Source organism: Ambystoma mexicanum, chromosome 1p (genome assembly GCF_040938575.1).
Source record: "Ambystoma mexicanum isolate Mex_15411 chromosome 1p, UKY_AmexF1_1, whole genome shotgun sequence".
NCBI lineage: Eukaryota > Metazoa > Chordata > Amphibia > Caudata > Ambystomatidae > Ambystoma > Ambystoma mexicanum.
The window spans coordinates 1,326,169,949-1,326,192,001 of record NC_090921.1 but is presented as its reverse complement, the minus strand read 5'-3'; the positions used below and the strand labels follow the sequence as shown (position 1 = coordinate 1,326,192,001).

The following is a 22,053-nucleotide window of genomic DNA, read 5'->3' as shown; positions in this document are numbered from 1 at the left end:
ATCTTTTGCTGCAATCCGCCGGGAGCTAAGCCTATTGTCACTAACAGCAACAGTCAACCTAAACTCACTCAGGCTATTTAGGAAATGCATTATGGACGACAGTGAGCAAATCTTTGGCCTGTTGAACAAAGAACTACAGTCGGGCAAAGTCAAAATGCTAACAAATTGGAAGGATAAGAACATGTCCCTTCTTGATTCAGTTACGTGCTCGGAAGCTGATCTTATTACAAACCCGTCGAGAGATCAAAGAAACAGACTAGATCCAAACTCAAGACCTAGTAACTAGAAATAAACTCCTCCTTCACCTACCTCCTTTGTTCTCCAAACTAAACGAGCCGATGCAGTACCTCCAAAAATTCCCAAACAGGGGGGCACGCAACTTCATGCTAAGGACCAGGTTGAACCTGCTCGAAACCAATGAAATTTTAAACATCAGAGGCCTATCAGTCTCCAGCACGTGTCGTCTATGCAAAACCAAGTCAGAAACCATCAGGCACTTACTGCTGACATGCCCGAAAACTCTGGATTTGAGATTAGCCTACATCAAGCACTTCAGCCTAGAGGAATGTGGGTGGGACGAAAATACCCGCTGGCAAAGACTGATCGGAGGAGACCGAACCTCCTGGCTTCTAGCAACCATCAAAATACTCCAAACTACTCTGACGAGGATAGAGAGATGAGGGTCCACCCTTGTGTAGTCACTGCACTTTCTTGTTTTCGCTGCTCACCTACCTCTTTTGTAAAGTTCTTATGAACGTACACAAATAAAAAAAATAAAAAATGCCCATCCCCAACAGAAGACATCTGTGGGTGGGTGTACTAATTGTAGAAAAGCAGGTCGTCATCAAGAACCTATAATGGGCCCTGTACAGTCAGGCTTGTTGAAGTGTCTCTTGGTCTCAGGCGACCCAGCTAGAGTCTCACACTTTAGCTGAGTGCAAATAGTGCGGATGCCCCAGTTTTCCTGTTTAGACCTTTAAACTGATCCTGGGTGCAGAGTATCATACACGCTGTCTTCCAATGTACCCATGCAAAGAGTCTGGTAAACGCTGGATTCTGCATTGCTGCTGCCAGCCTGGGTGGTTTGGTTGCCAGTAGTCATGGTCTCGTAGATATTGCTGCCTTCCTGTTCGGGGTCTGTGGGGGGTTTCACAAGCTCTGAGTAAAGCCCCTCAGGCTGTTTACTGGGAGGGCTGATCTGTTGGTAATGATCAGGTGGGCCAGCTGCACGCAAAGCAGCGTGATTCTCATAGTGGTGAAGCACGTAGGGGCTGCCATCCATTGCTCCTCTCTTTCCATTGGTAGGTTCTTTGGACTGTGCTTGGCCTCTTCCATTGATCATGTCTTCCTTGGCATTTCCTGTGGGAAACAATAAAATTGAATTTATCAGCGCCACTAGTGCTATTCCAGTTGACAGAAGAGTGTAAGTTTGAAAACAACATTTCAAGTCAGTTCACTAGTTAAAATGGCATTGTGAAACTTCTCGAAAACAGATGCGATTGGAACCTGAATACTGAACTACTATAATGTATAATTGGTTATTTATAACGCGCTTAACATTGAAGAGATGTCTAAGTGTTGCCACTGAGCTAAACTACCCGGCACACCTTAGTTGAGCAACTATGCAGTTGCTCAACTAAAAGCCAGCCATAAAAAATACTTCAAGGCACAATGACATTTCCTTAAAATGCATGATAGTGTTGGCCCCAAAACAGATATGGAACTGCAAACATTTTTGTCTACAATTTGCCATGATATCCGCCATGGCATTCGGCTATGTGCTTTTCTCGAATATGTTCCTCGAATTACGTTCGTTAAATGCTTTATTTCGACATACAATGTCATAAAAGCACCTAAAAAAAAATCACATGGCAAATGCATACAATTAAGAAAAGTGAAAAACACATTCAAGTACAAAAACATGGCGAATATTGATAAAAGCAATGAACATTTTTCAAAACCGAGCAAATCTTGATAAAAACATTAATAGCAAAATCCAACACTTAAAACACCCTATAGCCACCTAGATACTGCAGGTGGAGGCGCCACCCAATCACCAGATTAGAATCGAGAATGAAGGGATAATCCCTCCAAATCAGGGTAACTGAGGCACCCTCAGCATATCCTTTTATGCCTCAATCTTCATTCCCAGGTGAGATATTTGTATGTGGAGTATACTGCTTTAACATCACAAGAACGAGTGCATATTGACAAGGCTTGTGTGGTTGTGCGAGCTCCGCAAGCCCTAAATCGCAGGTTCAAGTAACATTTCCTAGCTGACAAAGTAACCAGACATATCAAAATGAAATGAACCGTGGTCTCACTGGGACTACCGCATAGAGGACACGCCGTAGAGACTGCATTGTTCCACTTATTGTGCACACTAGTAATCAGCAAGGTCCCCATGTTTAACTTGATATATAATGATCTTTCATGCTTGGGGTTAACAAAGTCTAGATAGTAGACCAGATTCTGCTTCAAGTTCCAGTAACGCGTCAAAAGTGCAGAGCCTTCTGCGTTGATAATGATATCGTGTTCCAGCCTAAGTGAAGACACAGTCTTCACTTCAGCTTTGGCTGCATAAGTCACACCAAGAGAGGTGGTCCAGAATCCACTTAAGCCTAAGGCACACAATTCTTCCTTTATATGTACAAACCACGGTAGAGAAGTTCCTCTGACCTGGGATAAAACATCCCTCGTACCCTCTTTATACTTTGACAAGGAGTCGTTCACCCACAGGCAAACCCAGTAATAAACTGTCTGCAAGCGACACAATTCAATGCTTTGTATCCCCTGTTTTCACTCGGACTAGTAGGTTCGGTGTAGAAAAAGGTAGCCCCAGGAGATTCTTCATGTGTTTGTTTTCAATGATGGATAAAGGAGCACAATTTGTTATGCCCCAGAGCTCAGCCCCATCGATAGCAGCCTGTCTTGCTTGGGCCTTGTAGGCTTCCAGGGAGACTCAAACTGCTCCCCCTCCAGAATCATTAGAGAATCTTAAAAGAGCTCCACTGTATCTGGCCAGAGTGAGCTTCGCTTCGTCCAGATGCGAGTCCCACCGGCAAGACGATGCTACTCTTAAGCCACGATAATCATAATGATCAACCTGTTCTATAGGGCCCTCTTTGAGTTCGAACCTCAGTGATTTCGGTTTCTTCTTTTTCCCAGCACCAAAGAACATACTTTAGGTCTTAGACGCATTAATGGATAAACAATGTCTACTGCAAAAATCCACAAACCTCTCTAAATGCTTCCGGTGCCCATAGGTGATAGAGATAAAAGAACCGCATCATCTGCGAACAATAGAACAGGGATTCTATCTCCTGCCAACTTGACAGGGATCCTATCTCCTGCCAGCTTGACAGGGATTCTATCTCCTGCCAGCTTGACAGGGATCCTATCTCCTGCCAGCTTGACAGGAATCCTATCTCCTGCCATATCTCCTGCCAGCTTGACAGTGATCCTATCTCCTGCCAGCTTGGACGCATCTGAATGTAAGGATGATAATTCTAAGATGATCCAATTCATGAAACTGAAAAGAGCTTAGGAGCCAGCGCCCACCCCTGCCACACTCCCATTTCAATCTTAATGGATTGGGAAGTGTTTCCATCGATGCCCCTAACGCGAAACAGTAATGCTACTTGAATATAAATTCTGAATAGCTAGTTGTAGGTGTGGTGGGATGCAAAGGTTGCGTAAAACATCCCATAGACGTCTCCTTGGTACACTGTCAAAAGCTGTCCGGAGGTCAACAAAGATAATTACCTCAAATGAGCCATGAGTTTGACAAACTTGTAAGATGTTATTATATCACAGTATAAGCCATACAATTATATTATTAGCATATTCTGTTTCATTCTTTTTCTGAAAAAATGGTTGTTTTTGCAGTTGTGTAGGAAGGAATCATATGTATGAACTGTACATGAGCCATTCGACTACTATTCACAGTTAAACAAATATACTTGATTGATGATAAAGCATTGGTAAAGCTAAAAAATAGAAATCACTGTTAAAGTTAAACATTTTAATCATGAATATTAACGAGACTCAGAATGCCCATGTCAATGTCAAATCGAATAAAGGTGCAATAGAATATTGGGCTTCGCTACAAGTTCGATGACGCAGTAATTCTGTCACTGCCGCTTCTTTGGTGGTAACGGAATAACTGCCAGATTTAATGAGCCGCCAGTTTCTGACTTTGTAGGTAAGGTGGGGGTTTTAGCTCCAGCATTTAGCTGGAGATAAATCCTCCACTTAACTTCCAAATATTGAGGAATTTACTGCGGCAGAATTACTGCTTGCAATACATCCTCCAAACTCTATAGGGAGTCCTAAGGACTCCAGAAAACGGAGACTGATGCCACCCTTGCTGTGCTCCTAATCCAGCGATAATTCCACTGGACCGAGTTGCATTAACGGGAAACAAGGTGGTCAGTAATTCCAGCAAAATTACCGCCAACCTCGTAAGTATGCACTTTGTATGTCCTTTAGTAAATGAGCCATTAATTAAAGTCTGACTCGACATGATAAACATTGAAAAATATAGCACTACAACAATACACAGCGGGGTGGTTGAAAGGAATGGGCAAGTGTGGGTGAGAGAGGTTGTGCCTTCATTTTGGTTAACAGGTCAAGTAAACATAACAGCTACACAGCGGGGTGGTTGAAAGGAATGGGCAAGTGTGGGTGAGAGAGGTTGTGCCTTCATTTTGGTTAACAGGTCAAGTAAACATAACAGCTATACTTGGCACGATGATGTGAACAGAGGCAAAGGCGAAAAAGGAGGCGTTGGGGTGGTTTCCAATGCTCGTAACAGCTGTGCATGCAGATGTTTTGATTCAGTCAACATATTACGTATGGTCAGATGTTATGGAATTTCCAACCACATAGGGTTCCTGGACAGGAGACATATTGAGGTTAGTGCAGAAAGAGAAAATGTTAATCTTCCATTGTAAAAGTGGAGAGAGTTAAGGCGAATGCGTGCTTTGTGAGGATGTGAGTGGGTGGGATCGAACCTGCATTGCTCCGTGTCGTCTTGTTTGCAAGGCGCGCACGTTGCCGCTGAACTATCCTCCCGGGACAACACGTGTCATGGTTGTCTACATATGTCTGGATATGTTTTTGTTTTGTGTCGTCTTTTCCCTTTTCATAGCTGGTAATATTGCAGAGGGTTAATTGTAGATAGAGGCTTTATGATGTGTGACTCCATAAGGAGGAATGGAACCAGCCTACGTGTTCCCTCCTTTGGGAAAGAGCCATCTGAATTGATACAATGTATCTCGTCGACTCTATATTGATGTTTGTAATGTGATAAATGGAGAAATAAAGAGATTTTAAAACATTTTTTTTTAAAGAAAGAGAAAATGGTGCTTAAGGTGTTAGGTTTTTCCAGTGTCTTTGACGGAATTTGAAAAGCTTTACCGGATATAAATGAGTGAAAACCAGAAATACCTCTAGCAGATATGGTGGCCCAAAAGGAGGCACCTTTCTCCCAAACTTTACCTGCCCCGCACTACATTTGTGTCTCTCTCTTCTTCTTTGTCTCCACCTTCATATCCTGTTTGAAGAACTGGGGAGTGTTGCCTGCTGACTAATGCAGACATATTCGCCTCTCCCTGTCCACTTCAGGCAGCACGTAGCTACACATTTCTTTTCTAATGAAATGTTTGTCATTCATTGTCCTGCCCGAGAGCAGGTCACTGTTGCCTAATGCTGTTTGAACACCCTTAGATTCTTAATGGCTCAACTTCCATTCGGAAAGGTTTGAAAGTTATGCTTTTAAACTCTTTACCCACTGCGTTTTAAAAGAAAAAAAACACGGGTTATCAGTAAACAGGCTCTTAATTGTATGCTATATATTACTCATCTTAATAAAGGCTTGTTTAAAAAAAATCTAGAGTATTTCATACTGTTGGTAATGTTCCCAACAGCCGTTGGCTTTTAGCACTGGTAAGATAGATCCGTGAGTTGAGCACTCGCTGCTACAATCTATGTGTGATCTGCAGGTTGCATGTTCGAATCCTTGCTAGGCCACCACTTTTTCATCCCCCCGAGGTCGATAAATGATTACCTGCTCCAGTTGGATGATATTGTGTGCATATATGTTCCATGTCTAGCGCTTAGACGTAAGTGCTATATAAATAACACCTCATTATCATTAACACGTCGGAAAATAGAGTTCCGCCCTTTTTGGATATGTTTTAAATAATATTTGAGCATGGAAAATGGGTGTTTAAATTACTAAATTAATTCCGATTTGACTGTTTTGAAATATGTTTTTTTCTCCAACTACTTCATTTTATAATGTCTCTTCACAGACCAGGCGCCAAAACAGAGATGTTGGTAACTGTCTTCTAGCTCCTGCAGCAGAAGTCATGTATTTTAGGAGACACAGAGGCGTGCGCTTATGTGAGCTTTGGTTTGTTCCAACATGCCAGAATTCCTCTGCGAGTGCCCAGGATCAACCAGTGCCTGCCAACAGGCATACCAATGCTTCCGTTCATAAGAACCTCGCCTGGGCAGATTGCTGGAAGGACCTATTGCAGTTACATTTCCTATCAACATGCTCTGATTGCATACTTGCCTGCTTGCTACCTATTCTATTTCACTTGGCGACTGGTCATTTTCTTGTGTTTCTTTCCATCAGCATCCCATATATCGCTGCAGGCCTAATGGGCCTTAACCAACGCTCCCATGAACCTCTGAGATGTGTCGCGCAAGCCCCTATATTAGGTGATTATATCACTCCAATTTCTGTTTGATACAGGCCAAACTCAATTGCCAGCTGGCGAAACCAATTAGGTTATCCAGGTTTTCACCACAAACATTATCCCTCTTGCTTTCCCTGTTGGCTTTTTAATAACGGTATCCTTGCATTTTAAATCTTATTTTAAATGCATGTATTATGATGATGTCATGGTGTTTGATTTGCCAATAGCGATTTATTAAAATTGCTGCTCTTTGCTTGTTGCTGCTTTTAAACTGTCATCTTGGAAGGGTTATTTGTTAATTGTGATTTTGAATGTATCCATTTAAATGGAGTGCAAATTCCTTTCAATTGGATGTTTATGAAGTCAAGCTGTTCCTATTCTTTTTAGCAATGTACATTTTATGAGATGCTGTATTTCTGTACTATCTGGTATTGGATTGTATCTGCCCGTTGTCAAGTGCACTGATGCAGGCAGCGGAATGCAGTGAGGTAGCCTGGAACCTAGTGGGGGTTCCAAGGTTCCAGGACTGGCAGTTGATCATTCAGGATGGGCGACATAACAAGAGAGGTTGCATATTGATTAGCTCCTACCTCCCTCTTTCTAGCTTGCTCTGCAACTTAAACAAAGACTACTTTCCTTTTGTACTAACTTGTCTCCTGGATCCTTGGAACCCCCACCAGGTTCCAGGCTACCTCAGTGCATTCCGCTGCCTACATCAGTGCCCTTGACACAGGGCAGATACAACCCAATACCAGATACTACACATCCCCTCTCTTTCACCAAGACACACACAACAAAATCCATAGACCAGGCTCTCTCCAACAATCACATCAACACCCACCACAAACCAACCAGACAAACCAACCACTGTCAAAACCCTCTCGGCGTAACTGACATTCGCGTAACTAACATTCCCCAACAACCAAAAACACTGATCCAACCACGTACTCAGGCCTGCCACACCCGGGTCTCGCAGCTACCACCTGCATTCACAAACCACAACCAACGTACACTCCATCACCTTCTCATTTTACACTCCTTCCACTCCATCTGCCACACAGAAACTAGGGCCTGCCACGCCCGCAGCACAAACGCATACACACACACAATCAACCAGGAACTCTTCTAACATCCAGATACAATCTAACACACATCACCTGTCCTCACACAGAACCACCACTCATTCACACTACAAGAAACCTGTCATTTGCACCCACTCTCTCATACACTCACTAACCACAAAGAAACATTTAAAAGTAGGAATAAGAGAGGAAATATACAAACATAACTAAGAACATAAACAAACAACGTAGCTGCACAGATACAGCCCATAGAAGAAACAGCACGACAGGGAATTTATTAAAGACCCCATCACGGTGATTGTTATTCCTAAAATGCATTATATCTCTTGAAACAACATGCGCATTAACTAATTTCCACTATCCCGGCTACAACATCTGCCCATACACCATAACACAATTAATTCACTGCTCAATTGGGCTTCTTTTTCATTCATACAACATACTTATATAATACACTTCATCATTTCACCATTACTCAATCTGGGCTCACACTTAGTCTAACTCAAATGCACTCATTACCATATACTTGCATATATATCCAATCCATGACCCCTCGCACTTCATTCTCCTAATGAACATACCATATCATGTTCATGCACATCTAATTGCCCAATTACATATACCAAAACATTTCATTTCACTAGTGTTCACATCACACACATCAGTTACATTGCATAAAACATTTGCTCTTTTTCACATCACACACTTCTCAACAGTTACATTGCATAAACATTTCCTGTGCACATAAAACATTTGCTGTGTATATTTCATCCAATTACATTAAATTCAGTCCTCCATTACCTTAAATGTACACATAAACCTAAAAACCAAATGCATCAATATTTCATAGTTCACGGTGCGTCCACCTTAAATTCTGAAAATCCTGAAAATCTATTATAAAACTTCTACATTTGCATACACATATTCTGACATTGAAACTACTAATACACAATTCCTATAAATTGATGTTGCCCTAAATGTCCATGGTGCATGCACCTTAAATACCTGAAAATTCCTCCAAAAATGTTAAAATTCCTACATATTTGCATTTACCTTATCATGACATTCAATGTGTACTAATATATTCCTGAAAGCCCATGGTGCCTCCATGTGTGCACCTTAAACCCTGCAAATCCTGAGAAAATGACCTACAAACAATTCAAAACTATACTGCACATACCTTACATTTTAATTTAATATAATGCCGTACACAGAACCTCATGCATAGCGCTGCATTTCGCATCCATTCTCATTCCACACATGTACCTTTCCAAACCATGCACCTTCCCAGCCAGGCGCAAAATTCATCCAACTAAAGTTAAATCAGTAATACATCAGCTATACTTAGAAGAAACAAATTGCACTTCACATTAAACAGTGTTGCATTTACATGAATAAATGTCTATGCACACAGTCCTTAAATTACCCGTCGTCTTCTTTGCTCCATAATAACCATGAACAGTACCTTCTTTGACTGCAATATCCACGAGAAAACGTTTATTCTCTTTGACAAATAGCCAAACACTTCCATTACTGCAGTGCGTTAATCCCTTTCTCATCGGGAAATGCTTCATCATTGTTTTTTTTTTTAAACAACAAAATGCGCGCGTAATCATCACCTGCTATGTGTGCATAGTAAATAACTTCTCATTACTCATAAAAAGGGCGCTGTTGCGCAAAACACCATCCAGAACACAAAACTCAACGTTTCCCCTAATCGAACTTTGCTAAGGCTTCCTATGCTGCCTTAGGCTTACAGTCCTTTCTCAAACGTCATTGCGTTGAGGCCACGTTAGTATGGACTTTCCTCTAATGTTTAATGTCGTACGGCAGCCTTCCTTGAACGGAATTGAATACCTGCCCATCAGCGTTCTCGGCTCCACCATCACTCCCATAAGTTCTACTACATCATCATTCGCCGGGTAGGCCCCACCTGCAATGATCCAAAGAGTGCTGACCACACCAACGGTCAAATCAACACTCCACACGGGGACCCTCTTGACTTAAATAACACAAACTCTCAATATAGTACGAATGATTTTTGCCTCAAGATTATCAATCTCCTCTAGCTTACTTTCTGGGATAGTCGACAGACCATAAACAATGCTAGGAACAATACTGCTGGTATAGACTTTTAAAAGTCCTGCAATGTTGTCAAATCCTTCTAAGAAGCTGCTAGACGCTAAGTAAGGATACGTTTTATTTGCAATGACACGATTCGTATAATAAAGCTCGCTCACTGCTTGGGTCCAAGCGTCCATGCTAATTGAATTGGTTTCCATGTTAGATTGGGAGTGACTATTGGTTGTAATCATGGTCCAAAATCTTTTTTCGTCCAGCTTGTTCAGTAATTAAAAAATATATATCGAATTAGCATTGTTGGTAGATGATTTATGCACCTTCAACACATGTTTCTATCTCGTTGATGCCAAGGTTGTGCACTGCTGCTTTGCTTTTCTAGCGAGTGAGAGGTCCTTATCAATGGTTCTACATTGGCATTTGTAGGTATGCTTGGTCATCTGAATCTCTCTATCAAAGCATCCATCATATACATTAGTGCCCCTACCCTGTACTGTATTTAATTTTTCAATATCATCATCATCTCAATCAGATTCCAATGATCTTCACGAAGCCAGGAATAGAACCATGTGCTATTCTCCTGAACAAAACTTAATCAATTTCTCTAACTTTTTGTTATTCCATGTGATGGTGCTCCCAGTGAAGTTAACATGGATTGGTTCATTATAATGGGTCATCCCATAAGTTAGAGATGTTGTAAGTGACCATGTCAATACTGCATGGTCACTTAAAGTGTTAAATGAAATCGTCATGGGTTGACATCTAATCCATAACTCCTCATCCATATATACATAATCCAGGGTGGAAGTGCTGGTACCATTGGTCCATGTATTCCTATTTAAGTTGGGAATACTTCCCTTACAATTGAGGCATGAAATGTCCCAAGTATGAAAAAGTTGAGACCATTTCATCCCACAATCTTTCGCAGTCAAAACCAATGGCACATATCTCATGGAATCATACTGTTCATTTTGAGTGAAATCGAGTTTCTACAAATTGGGAGCATTTAAGTCACCCACAATTAATACATTATCTCTTGGGTGATCCGAATGCCAAGCATTGATTATCTTATCAATAGTATGTACAATTTCATTAACATTGTCGTCACCGGTAGGAGAGTATACATTTATAATCAATATATCTTTTGAGAGCGCAGAAAAATGTAACACAGCAGATAATACATATTGAGAATGTACTTCCAAGCAGTTTTGGTTAATGCATAGAAATGATTGAGCTCTTATGGCTATCCCACCCATTGGTCTGCCAAGAGATCCTTTCATAGCATGGCGACATATAACTGTGTAACCATCAACTATGAAATCGTTCGTTGCCCAGGTTTCTTGTAACTAAAAGAGATTACTAGAATCAATGAGAGCCTGTCCTTCCATATGATTAAGAAATTAATTATGTCCTCTTGTGTTCCAACGTAACCATTTAATTGAGGTAATATTAGTATAAGGTCAGTTGGTGCAAGAGGAAGGCCAACTCCCATTAGCTTGCTCTTTGTGATGCATATAACCCCAATATTTCTGCTTTACACTCTGGGGTTTGATATTATGCAGATATTCCTTATACCCTGTAAATGGCTCATTATACCTTGTAGTGATGTTATGCCCCTGCTTTAACAACAAATCTGAGCAATAGTACAATAGCGGAGTGACTGCCGGTGAGGACAATTCCATCAGTACCCAATTGGTAGTATTACCCCATTTAGGTAATTCCAATCTCAAAATATCATTATTTCTGAGCATAGAGAGACAAGGAATGGAATTCCATAGGGCTAACAATCAGGTTCTGTTTAGGAAAGGGCTGTCATTTGTAGGGTTGATTTCCTCAAGTTTTGCAAGCGGGCTCAGTTTATTCCAAGCATTATTACACCTTACAGTGCTCATTTCAGAGGGATTAGTAGAGCCAGATTCAATTGTGTTTGTTATTTTTGTGCTCCAAATCAGAGAATGTTCATTGTATAGTCCATGATCTACCAAGATTTAGGACATGAATATGCTAAATTATTAGTCCTGTTATTCTGCCATGCTTAGTGGAGTTGCAAAATGGCAATGGATGCACTAGTCATCTCTCTCTGTCTTTACCCCTTGAAAGGTTTGTGAGTGCTGTTAAAATGGATTATTAGAATCTGGCCTGGTGGAGAGATTTTAGGAGGCCATTCGAGTTCTAATGAAATCGAGGTACGTGGATGATGGTCAAGGCTTATTCTCAGGGGAGTGTGGGTGGGGTCAAGGGCCCTCAATGAGTCCACATAGTGTAGCACGGAATAATTCAATTCAGACACTCAAGTATAAAAATATAGTTATTTATTATAGGCCTTCTGAACAAACTGGTAAATGAACCTAACAGGTAGTATTATCGCACAAAACTCTGTGATGCAAATATATACAGTTGCTACAGGTTCAAATAGCAAAAACAAAGAGGTGATGGCTGGAAGGTTTAGAATTAATCTTAGCCACTGGCAATGCTCTGGGCAACCCTCCAGACCACCGTTCTTCGCCTGCCAAGCCATTACAGAAGGGAAAGACCATATGCAAATCAGGCTTGGCCCCACCCCAAAAGGGGCAGTCCAGCCCGAACTGCTAGGCCACATCCCCTCTGCACGAGACCACAAGCATCCCCAAACATGTTTCGCCCTTGTTGAGGCTCATCAGTGAGGAGTAGCTTGGGTCTCTAGGCCCAGCAGGCACGGGACCCACGTCTGGGCATACCCGTCCCACTCGGGATGACATAGCAAAAACAAAGAGGTGATGGCTGGAAGGTTTAGAATTAATCTTAGCCACTGGCAATGCTCTGGGCAACCCTCCAGACCACCGTTCTTCGCCTGCCAAGCCATTACAGAAGGGAAAGACCATATGCAAATCAGGCTTGGCCCCACCCCAAAAGGGGCAGTCCAGCCCGAACTGCTAGGCCACATCCCCTCTGCACGAGACCACAAGCATCCCCAAACATGTTTCGCCCTTGTTGAGGCTCATCAGTGAGGAGTAGCTTGGGTCTCTAGGCCCAGCAGGCACGGGACCCACGTCTGGGCATACCCGTCCCACTCGGGATGACATAGCAAAAACAAAGAGGTGATGGCTGGAAGGTTTAGAATTAATCTTAGCCACTGGCAATGCTCTGGGCAACCCTCCAGACCACCGTTCTTCGCCTGCCAAGCCATTACAGAAGGGAAAGACCATATGCAAATCAGGCTTGGCCCCACCCCAAAAGGGGCAGTCCAGCCCGAACTGCTAGGCCACATCCCCTCTGCACGAGACCACAAGCATCCCAAACATGTTTCGCCCTTGTTGAGGCTCATCAGTGAGGAGTAGCTTGGGTCTCTAGGCCCAGCAGGCACGGGACCCACGTCTGGGCATACCCGTCCCACTCGGGATGACATAGCAAAAACAAAGAGGTGATGGCTGGAAGGTTTAGAATTAATCTTAGCCACTGGCAATGCTCTGGGCAACCCTCCAGACCACCGTTCTTCGCCTGCCAAGCCATTACAGAAGGGAAAGACCATATGCAAATCAGGCTTGGCCCCACCCCAAAAGGGGCAGTCCAGCCCGAACTGCTAGGCCACATCCCCTCTGCACGAGACCACAAGCATCCCCAAACATGTTTCGCCCTTGTTGAGGCTCATCAGTGAGGAGTAGCTTGGGTCTCTAGGCCCAGCAGGCACGGGACCCACGTCTGGGCATACCCGTCCCACTCGGGATGACATAGCAAAAACAAAGAGGTGATGGCTGGAAGGTTTAGAATTAATCTTAGCCACTGGCAATGCTCTGGGCAACCCTCCAGACCACCGTTCTTCGCCTGCCAAGCCATTACAGAAGGGAAAGACCATATGCAAATCAGGCTTGGCCCCACCCCAAAAGGGGCAATCCAGCCCGAACTGCTAGGCCACATCCCCTCTGCACGAGACCACAAGCATCCCCAAACATGTTTCGCCCTTGTTGAGGCTCATCAGTGAGGAGTAGCTTGGGTCTCTAGGCCCAGCAGGCACGGGACCCACGTCTGGGCATACCCGTCCCACTCGGGATGACATAGCAAAAACAAAGAGGTGATGGCTGGAAGGTTTAGAATTAATCTTAGCCACTGGCAATGCTCTGGGCAACCCTCCAGACCACCGTTCTTCGCCTGCCAAGCCATTACAGAAGGGAAAGACCATATGCAAATCAGGCTTGGCCCCACCCCAAAAGGGGCAGTCCAGCCCGAACTGCTAGGCCACATCCCCTCTGCACGAGACCACAAGCATCCCCAAACATGTTTCGCCCTTGTTGAGGCTCATCAGTGAGGAGTAGCTTGGGTCTCTAGGCCCAGCAGGCACGGGACCCACGTCTGGGCATACCCGTCCCACTCGGGATGACATAGCAAAAACAAAGAGGTGATGGCTGGAAGGTTTAGAATTAATCTTAGCCACTGGCAATGCTCTGGGCAACCCTCCAGACCACCGTTCTTCGCCTGCCAAGCCATTACAGAAGGGAAAGACCATATGCAAATCAGGCTTGGCCCCACCCCAAAAGGGGCAGTCCAGCCCGAACTGCTAGGCCACATCCCCTCTGCACGAGACCACAAGCATCCCCAAACATGTTTCGCCCTTGTTGAGGCTCATCAGTGAGGAGTAGCTTGGGTCTCTAGGCCCAGCAGGCACGGGACCCACGTCTGGGCATACCCGTCCCACTCGGGATGACATAGCAAAAACAAAGAGGTGATGGCTGGAAGGTTTAGAATTAATCTTAGCCACTGGCAATGCTCTGGGCAACCCTCCAGACCACCGTTCTTCGCCTGCCAAGCCATTACAGAAGGGAAAGACCATATGCAAATCAGGCTTGGCCCCACCCCAAAAGGGGCAGTCCAGCCCGAACTGCTAGGCCACATCCCCTCTGCACGAGACCACAAGCATCCCCAAACATGTTTCGCCTTGTTGAGGCTCATCAGTGAGGAGTAGCTTGGGTCTCTAGGCCCAGCAGGCACGGGACCCACGTCTGGGCATACCCGTCCCACTCGGGATGACATAGCAAAAACAAAGAGGTGATGGCTGGAAGGTTTAGAATTAATCTTAGCCACTGGCAATGCTCTGGGCAACCCTCCAGACCACCGTTCTTCGCCTGCCAAGCCATTACAGAAGGGAAAGACCATATGCAAATCAGGCTTGGCCCCACCCCAAAAGGGGCAGTCCAGCCCGAACTGCTAGGCCACATCCCCTCTGCACGAGACCACAAGCATCCCCAAACATGTTTCGCCCTTGTTGAGGCTCATCAGTGAGGAGTAGCTTGGGTCTCTAGGCCCAGCAGGCACGGGACCCACGTCTGGGCATACCCGTCCCACTCGGGATGACATAGCAAAAACAAAGAGGTGATGGCTGGAAGGTTTAGAATTAATCTTAGCCACTGGCAATGCTCTGGGCAACCCTCCAGACCACCGTTCTTCGCCTGCCAAGCCATTACAGAAGGGAAAGACCATATGCAAATCAGGCTTGGCCCCACCCCAAAAGGGGCAGTCCAGCCCGAACTGCTAGGCCACATCCCCTCTGCACGAGACCACAAGCATCCCCAAACATGTTTCGCCCTTGTTGAGGCTCATCAGTGAGGAGTAGCTTGGGTCTCTAGGCCCAGCAGGCACGGGACCCACGTCTGGGCATACCCGTCCCACTCGGGATGACATAGCAAAAACAAAGAGGTGATGGCTGGAAGGTTTAGAATTAATCTTAGCCACTGGCAATGCTCTGGGCAACCCTCCAGACCACCGTTCTTCGCCTGCCAAGCCATTACAGAAGGGAAAGACCATATGCAAATCAGGCTTGGCCCCACCCCAAAAGGGGCAGTCCAGCCCGAACTGCTAGGCCACATCCCCTCTGCACGAGAACACAAGCATCCCCAAACATGTTTCGCCCTTGTTGAGGCTCATCAGTGAGGAGTAGCTTGGGTCTCTAGGCCCAGCAGGCACGGGACCCACGTCTGGGCATACCCGTCCCACTCGGGATGACATAGCAAAAACAAAGAGGTGATGGCTGGAAGGTTTAGAATTAATCTTAGCCACTGGCAATGCTCTGGGCAACCCTCCAGACCACCGTTCTTCGCCTGCCAAGCCATTACAGAAGGGAAAGACCATATGCAAATCAGGCTTGGCCCCACCCCAAAAGGGGCAGTCCAGCCCGAACTGCTAGGCCACATCCCCTCTGCACGAGACCACAAGCATCCCCAAACATGTTTCGCCCTTGTTGAGGCTCATCAGTGAGGAGTAGCTTGGGTCTCTAGGCCCAGCAGGCACGGGACCCACGTCTGGGCATACCCGTCCCACTCGGGATGACATAGCAAAAACAAAGAGGTGATGGCTGGAAGGTTTAGAATTAATCTTAGCCACTGGCAATGCTCTGGGCAACCCTCCAGACCACCGTTCTTCGCCTGCCAAGCCATTACAGAAGGGAAAGACCATATGCAAATCAGGCTTGGCCCCACCCCAAAAGGGGCAGTCCAGCCCGAACTGCTAGGCCACATCCCCTCTGCACGAGACCACAAGCATCCCCAAACATGTTTCGCCCTTGTTGAGGCTCATCAGTGAGGAGTAGCTTGGGTCTCTAGGCCCAGCAGGCTTTGCCTGTGGTTATGATTAATTCAAAACCTTCCAGCCATCACCTTTCTGTTTTGCTAAAGTCACCCCAAGTGGGACGGGTATGCCCAGACGTGGGTCCCGAGTCTGCCGGGCCTAGAGACCCAAGCTACTCCTCACTGATGACACCCAACAAGGCTGAAACATGTCTGGGGATGCTTGTGGTCTCGTGCAGAAGGGATGTGATCTAGCAGTTCGGGCTGGACTGCCCCTTTTGGGGTAGGACCAAGCCTGATTTGCATATGGTTTTTCCCCTTCTGTAATGGCTTGGCAGGCTGAAAAACGATGGTCTGGACGGTTGCCCAGAGCTTTGCCTGTGGTTATGATTAATTCAAAACCTTCCAGCCATCACCTTTCTGTTTTGCTAAAGTCACCCCAAGTGGGACGGGTATGCCCAGACGTGGGTCCCGAGTCTGCCGGGCCTAGAGACCCAAGCTACTCCTCACTGATGACACCCAACAAGGCTGAAACATGTCTGGGGATGCTTGTGGTCTCGTGCAGAAGGGATGTGATCTAGCAGTTCGGGCTGGACTGCCCCTTTTGGGGTAGGACCAAGCCTGATTTGCATATGGTTTTTCCCCTTCTGTAATGGCTTGGCAGGCTGAAAAACGATGGTCTGGACGGTTGCCCAGAGCTTTGCCTGTGGTTATGATTAATTCAAAACCTTCCAGCCATCACCTTTCTGTTTTGCTAAAGTCACCCCAAGTGGGACGGGTATGCCCAGACGTGGGTCCCGAGTCTGCCGGGCCTAGAGACCCAAGCTACTCCTCACTGATGACACCCAACAAGGCTGAAACATGTCTGGGGATGCTTGTGGTCTCGTGCAGAAGGGATGTGATCTAGCAGTTCGGGCTGGACTGCCCCTTTTGGGGTAGGACCAAGCCTGATTTGCATATGGTTTTTCCCCTTCTGTAATGGCTTGGCAGGCTGAAAAACGATGGTCTGGACGGTTGCCCAGAGCTTTGCCTGTGGTTATGATTAATTCAAAACCTTCCAGCCATCACCTTTCTGTTTTGCTAAAGTCACCCCAAGTGGGACGGGTATGCCCAGACGTGGGTCCCGAGTCTGCCGGGCCTAGAGACCCAAGCTACTCCTCACTGATGACACCCAACAAGGCTGAAACATGTCTGGGGATGCTTGTGGTCTCGTGCAGAAGGGATGTGATCTAGCAGTTCGGGCTGGACTGCCCCTTTTGGGGTAGGACCAAGCCTGATTTGCATATGGTTTTTCCCCTTCTGTAATGGCTTGGCAGGCTGAAAAACGATGGTCTGGACGGTTGCCCAGAGCTTTGCCTGTGGTTATGATTAATTCAAAACCTTCCAGCCATCACCTTTCTGTTTTGCTAAAGTCACCCCAAGTGGGACGGGTATGCCCAGACGTGGGTCCCGAGTCTGCCGGGCCTAGAGACCCAAGCTACTCCTCACTGATGACACCCAACAAGGCTGAAACATGTCTGGGGATGCTTGTGGTCTCGTGCAGAAGGGATGTGATCTAGCAGTTCGGGCTGGACTGCCCCTTTTGGGGTAGGACCAAGCCTGATTTGCATATGGTTTTTCCCCTTCTGTAATGGCTTGGCAGGCTGAAAAACGATGGTCTGGACGGTTGCCCAGAGCTTTGCCTGTGGTTATGATTAATTCAAAACCTTCCAGCCATCACCTTTCTGTTTTGCTAAAGTCACCCCAAGTGGGACGGGTATGCCCAGACGTGGGTCCCGAGTCTGCCGGGCCTAGAGACCCAAGCTACTCCTCACTGATGAGACCCAACAAGGCTGAAACATGTCTGGGGATGCTTGTGGTCTCGTGCAGAAGGGATGTGATCTAGCAGTTCGGGCTGGACTGCCCCTTTTGGGGTAGGACCAAGCCTGATTTGCATATGGTTTTTCCCCTTCTGTAATGGCTTGGCAGGCTGAAAAACGATGGTCTGGACGGTTGCCCAGAGCTTTGCCTGTGGTTATGATTAATTCAAAACCTTCCAGCCATCACCTTTCTGTTTTGCTAAAGTCACCCCAAGTGGGACGGGTATGCCCAGACGTGGGTCCCGAGTCTGCCGGGCCTAGAGACCCAAGCTACTCCTCACTGATGACACCCAACAAGGCTGAAACATGTCTGGGGATGCTTGTGGTCTCGTGCAGAAGGGATGTGATCTAGCAGTTCGGGCTGGACTGCCCCTTTTGGGGTAGGACCAAGCCTGATTTGCATATGGTTTTTCCCCTTCTGTAATGGCTTGGCAGGCTGAAAAACGATGGTCTGGACGGTTGCCCAGAGCTTTGCCTGTGGTTATGATTAATTCAAAACCTTCCAGCCATCACCTTTCTGTTTTGCTACAGGTTCAAATAGACATCAACTAACTTAATAAACAAAGCAGTAAGTATTTTAGATGCAGTAAATGATGGAATCAGATCACAAGACAATAACCTAACTTAAGATGTCCGAACCCTAGGATGAATGGGGCTTTGTGCCCAAAATTCGCAGAAGCCACAAAGTTTTCTCACCAGAACAAAGTTTCTGTAGGATTCAACAGGCTTGTGTTGGTGGTAGTTTAAAAGTTCTACACCTATTTTACCAGGGGTAAGTGTTTTCCTTTTTTACAGATTCAAAGCTAACCCATGAGCAGGATACACGACCCAGGTTCGACAACCAAAAGGAGAGCCGAATGAAATAAGGAGACAAAGGGAATTGTTCCCATTGCGATCCTGTGGAGGACGGAGGGACAGGCACACTGTGTTTACTTGCCTATTTTCCCAGAAGATTTTGGGGATCATCTAGGGGTTGCTGGGGGCTAGATCCTTTGCCGTTTGTACCAGTGAGTGGTGCCCAGGAGTTGCAGGTTTGAGGAGTCTTCCAGTCGAATTGAAAAGCAAGATGCAACCCTTTGCAGAGAAGAAATGCAGAATCCACCGACGCCGACCCCTTCAAGGCACTTCACATATTGGAGAAAGGCAAGTTCCACCAATGGTGGCCACACACAGGCCTGTCATGAAAGTGTGAAATTCTGGGAAAAGGCTACTAGTGGCACAATCTGATAAACAACGAAGTTCCAGACTGAACAGCGATGCTTCTGGCGAGGTAACCCATGAGAGAGTTGGTCCACTGAACATACCACATACACGTCCGAAGACTCAGAAGAGCAGGATCCTCGAGAAGGCTACTTCAGGAGTCAGCTTTGGATCTTCAGAAGGCTGCTCTTCTTCAAGGGATTCTTGGCTCCAGGTGAGTTGAAGAAATGGCTGCAGAGGTCGTCTTCTTATCCAAAATCTGAGCTGGAAGCAAGTCCAAGCCCACCAATGGTAAGGATCTGCATCATTTAAACAGCCAGTAGTTATCCAATCAGGGACCACTACTGGTTTCACATTTTCCCCATACATAGACTTTCTGGCACCATGAATGTGTTCTGGAACTAGACAGTACCTGCCCCCTTCTTGGGCCCCACACACACACAAAGCCCCACTAGCCCGTGAAAGTCTTAGCTTTCCCAGGCAAGTGCATGACCTTATAAGGACTTTCCTGAATGGATAAGCCAGGAAGAAGTCCAAACTACAACCTGGCTAAAGAATAAGTAAAACTCTTGTGACACAGCCATTTTAGGGCACTAGCCACGTTTATTAGCCATATGCAGTAGATACAAATGTGCACACCAAGAATAAGGCAAAAACTATAAAAAAAATATTTCTGCTGCCACCAGATTGACACATATAAAAGTAACCAAAACTCCCAGGTGTAAACAGGGTGATACAAAAGTATCCCCATTGCATTGCACTGTAAGGCACTGTGTGCAATGCTAAAACGTACAATAATTCAAAAGGGAAATACAGTTACTCCCTTCTGATAGTCCCAGGGACTGAAAAAAACATAACAAGAGGCTTCTGGCATGTATACATTCAATTCCTGAATTGAAAACATTCTTCTGATTCCCAAAGGAAAATTCATACAAAGGAAGCAAGGTATTGATAAAACCATTATTGTGTTCTATTATCAAATCCTAATTTAAAACCACAAGTCGCAACATACATTTAAACACACACAGACATACATTCATCACATAAAAGATGTATATTCAATCTAGCAACATAAAATACTTTTTTTTATTCTGACCCAAGTGTCCTTTGATCAGAAACCTCCACCTCCCCCCTGTTAATCTCTATTTCTGGGTTAAAGTGCATTTCAAAATATTTAAACATTCGTTGGGAGCATAATTCCCAGCCCCTACTCCTAAAGAGCATCAAACGCAAAGAAGTTTGATTCTTTTAGGTATGAACTGAAATTAAATCCCTCATCCACCATGTTGGATTAACGCAAACATACATAAACACCACATTATACAAATGATATAATAACATAGGGTTCTCACAGAAACTATTTTACCTGCATTTCTAAACCAACAGAGGCCACTCCTAGATCCAGCAGTATATTTAATCCCTGCTATGTCTGTGTTTAAACACCAGGTCCAGTATGTAGTATGCCTATGCCACCATTCCATGAACCATAATCTACTTCTCTGCTCTAACCCCGACACCCCATGCACTTGTCTACATGTAGGTGCACAGAGACACTCCTCATCTTGGCGTTTCGGTGGACACCGCATTCCCAACCGCCTCTTCTGGGCAGGACAACATTGTAAACCCTTATCACTCGTGTACATCCACGAAGGAGTGTTCAGTTTCCCCATAACAATGAGCCAAAGGCAAGAGAAGTGAAGCTGAAGGCTATGCTTTACTTTACAAAATCAGGACAGGGTAAAAACAGAGCAAGAAGAATGAGGTTCCAAAGGAAACTATGCTGTGAAAGATAGCAAAAAGAAAATCTTTCCTAACAAGTGCCAGTTACGTGATGAATATAACTGGATAGCAAAAAGAAAATCTTTCCTAACAAGTGCCAGTTACATGATGAATATAACTGGATATTCTGACTTTTTTTCTCAATTACTGAGCTGTTTCATTAACACACATTGCCACTATGTTGGCCCCTAAATATTTCTGAGATGTGGATGATACAGCCTCATGAGTCGCTGTCTATAGTTTTACCAGTCGAGGACTCCCTGACATTCAAAAGAGTTCATCATGACAGCACAAGCATGGTCTGTTCAAAATGCATGCATACATCTTGTGCCAGAGTAGGTTTATTTGCTCTACCTTGTACCAACAAAAAAGCATAACACAAACGGCTCATATTCGAAGACATTGTTAGCATGGTCAGGGTGGGGATTGGGATAAACACATATGGAAGCTAAGAGTTTGGGCCTCATCATGAGTTGGGCGGTATCCCGGCTGGAATTTCACCAGGATACCGCCCAACGCAATTAGCACTACCGCACCTCGGTCAAGCACAATTTGCACTGGATCCCGAGTTGCGGTGGCGCTGTTAGTCCCCATTTGTTATGATTCCAAACTCGGGATTCGGCAGAGCAATAATGCATTTTTGCCGCTTCGCCCAACCCCTGATGACGCCCTTTATCTACAATTAAAAGGACATTTCTCTCTTGGAATCAGGTAAGCAAAATAGTGCTAGGAGCCTGTCCAATATGGGTACTGGCCTAGGATCTACTGCTCAGCTCACTCCATAGGGATTTAGTGCTCCACTCACTCTTCT

At 45.3% G+C, this 22,053-nt stretch overlaps 1 protein-coding gene across 1 annotated transcript in view; it reads right to left on the bottom strand.

Annotated features, from left to right (window-relative positions):
* Positions 1–975: 975 nt before the first annotated feature.
* Positions 976–22,053, bottom strand: part of LOC138453656 (deleted in malignant brain tumors 1 protein-like) — a 198,610-nt gene continuing 177,532 nt past the window's right edge. The window contains exon 5 of the mRNA XM_069606698.1: positions 976–1,359. Coding sequence (XP_069462799.1) covers positions 977–1,359 — 383 coding nt within the window. The 3' untranslated portion in view covers position 976. The remainder of the gene's footprint in view (positions 1,360–22,053) is intronic.